Source organism: Acyrthosiphon pisum, chromosome X, assembly GCF_005508785.2.
Source record: "Acyrthosiphon pisum isolate AL4f chromosome X, pea_aphid_22Mar2018_4r6ur, whole genome shotgun sequence".
Classification (NCBI taxonomy): Eukaryota; Metazoa; Arthropoda; class Insecta; order Hemiptera; family Aphididae; genus Acyrthosiphon; species Acyrthosiphon pisum.
This window is the reverse complement of record NC_042493.1, coordinates 95,183,455-95,188,677: the sequence shown is the minus strand read 5'-3', so window position 1 is coordinate 95,188,677 and position 5,223 is coordinate 95,183,455. Positions and strand designations below refer to the sequence as shown.

Genomic DNA, 5,223 nt, shown 5'->3' with positions numbered 1-5,223 from the left:
ATCACCATACATTTTTTACTCGGTACCAATTAACTGATGATTGTATCAATGAATACATAGCAGATTTAACAAATAAAAGTATGTCATGTGAACTTGAGTCTTTACAAGAAAGCCTAATAAAAGATATGTTAATTTATGGTATAAATAAAAATAATTTTAATATTAAACAATGTCTATTAAAAGAAGATGTTCTTATATTGCAAAAAGCATTGAAAATTACTTCGTCCATGACAGTGTCATAACAAATAATAAAGCAACTGGATGTCATGGATGGAAGTAAAGAAACAGTCAGAGAAGTACTGCCAGTCCAATCAAAGGAAAAATTTAAGAGTCGAGGTCGCCATCGAGGATCGTGTGGTCATAAGAATCATCAGCAAGCGTCATCAGACAAGAACAGTTAAAGTGAGTCATCGCAGTCAAGTCAGTCGTCAAAAATTAGAAAAAAAGGTTCAACGTTTGGTAATGGTAGTAATTTTAGTCAAACATATAGTCTTTGTGGTCAAAGTCATAAATGTTCATGTCCAACCAAAACCATTAAATGTCATAAACGTAATCTGTTTAATCATTTTGCCAAATTTTGTAGAACGAAAATGGTTAATCAGGTGACACTTGTTAAAAAAAATTCTACTAATGATAATTTACTTTTTATTAGTTATATAAACGTGATAATAATAAAAATGATGTTTGGCAAGTTGTCTTATAATTTAATAATAAGGATGTGAATTGTCAGTTAGATACAGGTGCAAAAACTAATATAATGTCAATTGAATTTAAAAAAAAAATTAATATTTATTTCAGTAGTATTAAAAAACAATCTAATGTAAAACTAATGGATTGTAACTCCAATAAGATATCCACTCTAGGTAAAAGCGCTATTAAATGTTTTTATAAACAAAAATTTTACTTAATGGCATTTTTTATAGTAGATTTTCCATGCAATACTATAATTGAGTTAGAAGCATGTAACAATCTTAATTTAATTTCTAGAATTAATGTCATAAATAATGATAAAGAGATTTATATTTTGGATGAGTATGAAGGTTTATTTGAAGGTCTAGGATGTTTACCAATTCCCTATCATATTCATATAGACACTAAAATTCAACGAAAGATAGATCCTCCTAGAAGAGTTCCATTTAAAATGTATGATAAATTAGAGTCTGAATTTAATGAAATGGTTAATATGAAAGTAATAGAAATAGTCAATATACCAACTTCTTGAGTAAATTCTATAGTTATTGTAATGAAGAAAAGTAATAAGCTTCTAATATGTTTAGATCCAAGAAATTTTATTCTTCTTAATCTTGAAAATGTTAAATATAGACTAAATTGTTCATATTATTTTTCCACTCTTGATGCTACATCTGGTATTTGGATGGTACCCCTTTATGAGGAAAGTGCTATCATATGTACATTTAACACACCTTTATGTAGATAAAAATTTATTAGACTTCCTTATGGATTAAATTGTGCATCAGAAGTTTTTTATAGAGTGATAACTGAACATTTTTTTGATATTGATGGTGTATTTCTATATGTTGACGACATTATTATATATGCTAAAAATAAAGAACAACATGATCTCATCTTAAAAAAGGTATTTGAAAGAGCCTGCCAAATGTATATTAAATTTAATAAAATAAAATGTCATATAGGAGTCCAAAAGAATGGAATTGCCTTGGAATTTAGTCGCAAATATGGATGACTTGACGAACTCTGACTCCAAAACCATTCAGTCACGGAGATCACTTCAATACGAGAAGAAAACAGTACATCATCTATTTAATGACTAAAGAACTCATTGGAAAATATCATCTTATGAAAACTTATTTAGAAGTCTTCAGAATCTCAAGGTACGTTGCAAAGAACTTCAAGTTACCTAACTCAATTGTCCTTGTTTAGGCTGTGGCTTAGATAGACTCAAGTGGGAAATGGTACAAACAACTATGAGATTCATCTTCCGTGATTCTCCTGTGTATATTCAAGTATACACCAAGGACGAGTTAACTTAAGACAAATCATCAAAGGGTTTCACGAGTATCCTATTGGAAGACATCAAGGAAATAACCGTACTTACAACAGAATATCACAACAGTACAAATAGCAAGGCATGAGAGCTCAGATCAAGCAGTACGTCCGAAAATGTCCAACCTGCCAAGTAAATAAAACTCCAAATCAGTCCATCCTAGAGCCAATGGTTATAACGACCGCAACGAGACCTTTCGAGAAAATTTTTATGAACATTGTAGGGCCTTTAACAAAGTCCTATAACGGTTGTAACTTCTGACGGAGGTGACGGTAGGTGACGGTAGCTAACGGCCGCACTTGGTAAGCTGGTGGATTGCGGAGCCGCGACTGACTCACCGCACACACGTATACACTACGGTAGATAGTACGGAGGGCGCGGGCTTATCGGTGTTGTCGTCCGAACAGTAACACTTACATCCTAACGCTAATACAAGACTTCTCAAACTCGCTTGGGCTTTAGCAATGAAAAAGCATGAAGCTAATACAGTCTCACAGCATTTTGTCACACAGTTAATATGTTAACATGGACAACCAGTCTCTGGTGACTGACTGTGGTATGGACCTCAACGACACCATACCAACAGCAGAGTAATGGAAGCATGGAACGCAGTCACAGAACCCTCGAAGAGTACTTGGGGAAATATGCAAGTAAAAACCCTCAAAATTGGGACACATACATTCCCTTAGGGGGCGTATACACATCGCTGGGGAGGCGCAAGCAGTCATCACAAAGTAAAATTTTTATTTATCAAATTTTATTATATTTAAAATGAAGAGAAAAAATGAAAAATGAATAAAGACTGGTTATCGTTATAGAATATAGATTATAGAATATAGGGTCATTAAAGTCGATAAAGTAATCGATAAAGATTACAAGTGTTTAGACATAGTGCACCATGCCACATCGTCCGTAAATTAATCAGTACGATAAGAAAAAGCCAGGCGGCAAAAACTATTAGATTATTTTAGACTCGATTTAGTTTTATTTTGCAGTTGCTCAGTGCACGTCAGTTTCGTAGTACCTAGTCGTCGCGAGTGCACGTATATCAAAGTAATGGCTCCTCCAAAAATAAGAACGTATATCGATGATTATGTCAAATTTGGTTTTACGTTTATTGAAAAAGATGGTGTCCAAAAGCCTCAGTGTGTTATTTGTCACGTTGTATTAAGTAACGATGCCCTCCGACCTAGTCGAATAGAACGACATTTAACCACAGCTCATCCGATGCTAAAAGGAAAACCTAAAAATTCTTTAAGTAAAATGAAAATTGACCATACCGGAGAGTTTCAACAGAATAATGAAAAATTGTTGAAGCTTCATATCACATCGCCTTCATGGTGGCTCACCAAAATAAACCCCATACCTTGGGTGAAACATTAATTAAACCTAGCATACTTAAAGCTGTTGAAATAGTACTTGGCGAAGAAAGCAAAAGGAAAATAGCTCAATTATCTCTTTCAGATAATACAGTGAAACGACGTATAGATGAATTAGCTTTGGACATTAAAAATCAGTTGATTCATAAATTAAAACATTCCGTATTCTTTGCAATCCAGTGTGATGAATCAACTGATGTGGCCAATTGTTGCCAGCTATTAGTTTACTGCCGTTTTATAAATGAACAGTCCATTGCAGAAGAACTTCTATTTTCCCAGGCTTTAAATTCCACCTCAAAAGGCAGTGACGTTTTGTCTGCCATTGACATATTTTTTGATCAGAATGGTTTGTCTTGGAAAAATGTTGTAGCTGTCTGTACAGACGGTGCACCTGCAATGCTAGGGTCAAGATCGGGTTTTGTAAGCCTAGCAAAAAATAAAAACCCGTCAATAATTGGTACTCATTGTGTAATACACCGACAAGCTTTAGCTGCAAAAACGCTGCCATCTGAACTTAAAAATTTACTTGAAGTATGTATAAAAGTTGTTAACACCATCAAAAGCAGTGCACTTAACTCGCGTCTTTTTAAGATTCTTTGTTCAGAGCTGTCCGCGGAACATTCTGTTTTATTATTCCATACAGAGGTTCGTTGGTTATCCAAAGGGAATATGTTTGAACGTTTGTACGAATTAAAATCTGAAGTGGAAATTATGCTTTTACAATTAGGAAAGGACAATCTTCGTGAGAATTTTACCGATGAAAACTTCACATTCTACTTTGCGTACCTAGTAAATATTTTTGAAACTATTAATAACCTAAATCTCAAATTACAAGGGAGGAATACGAATATTATAACCGCCAAAGATTCTATAAACTCATTTCTAGAAATGATACAGCTGTGGAAACGCCGAGTAAACAAAGAGATTCCTAATTTTTCGTCTTTCCGTCGATTGAACGAACTTATCTCTGATGAGGAAAAATCTATTTGTCTTGCTGGATTGAAAAGTATAGTGATTGAACATCTTGATTGTTTGACTGATGAATTCATGCGATATTTTCCGGATTTTTCTAACGAAAGTTGGAAATATACGCTAACAAGTTGTCCATTCAGTGCTAACGTAGACACATTGCCGGATACATTTCAAGAACAGGTAATCGAGCTGAAGAACGATTCATGCGCAAAAATTGATTTTAACAGTGGCAGCTCTTTGGAAGAGTTTTGGGTAAAATACCAACCCATTTATCCTGAAATTTCAAATGAAGCCTTACAAGTCCTTGTACAATTTTCATCGATTAATTTATGTGAATCTGGGTTCTCTAGCTTGGCCATTATAAAAACCAAACATAGAAATCGCTTGAATGTCGAATCTGACTTGAGGTGTTCTTTATCAAACATCGAGCCGAACTTTAAAAAATTGTCCAAAGAAAAGTGTTGTCAGCCTTCACATTAAATGTTAATTTTATTATACATTCTATAATTTAGATTTTTTACTAATTTATTTAATTACTCACGTCAATTTATAATTCCACTATAATACTATATTATTTACAATTATTTATATTTTATAATTACTATCATCAATAAAAAAGTAGTCTTTCCAAATATTATATAGTTTATTTGTAGAATGTAAAATAAACAAAAAAATTATAATTTTTTCAATTTATATGTGGGGGGCGTGAAATTTTTGAAAATCTACAAAGGGGGCATAGAATAAATAAGGTTGGGAACCACTGATTTAGATAATAACTGAGAATTCATTGTATTAATTATATGAAAAAGATAAGTATAGTTTTAGGAGTAAGTTATAATTATAGTT

At 33.0% G+C, this 5,223-nt stretch overlaps 1 protein-coding gene across 1 annotated transcript; it reads left to right on the top strand.

Moving 5' to 3' along the window:
- Positions 1-887: 887 nt before the first annotated feature.
- On the top strand, positions 888-4,927 carry LOC100161705 (SCAN domain-containing protein 3-like). The gene has a single exon (XM_029491455.1). The coding sequence runs from the start codon at positions 3,364-3,366 to the stop codon at positions 4,855-4,857; it is 1,494 nt and encodes a 497-aa protein (XP_029347315.1). The 5' UTR covers positions 888-3,363; the 3' UTR covers positions 4,858-4,927.
- The last annotated feature ends 296 nt before the right edge of the window (positions 4,928-5,223 follow it).

Coding starts and splice junctions, on each gene's coding strand:
- LOC100161705 (XM_029491455.1), top strand. CDS start 3,364: ATGGTGGCTCACCAAAATAAACCCCATACCTTGGGTGAAACATTAATT.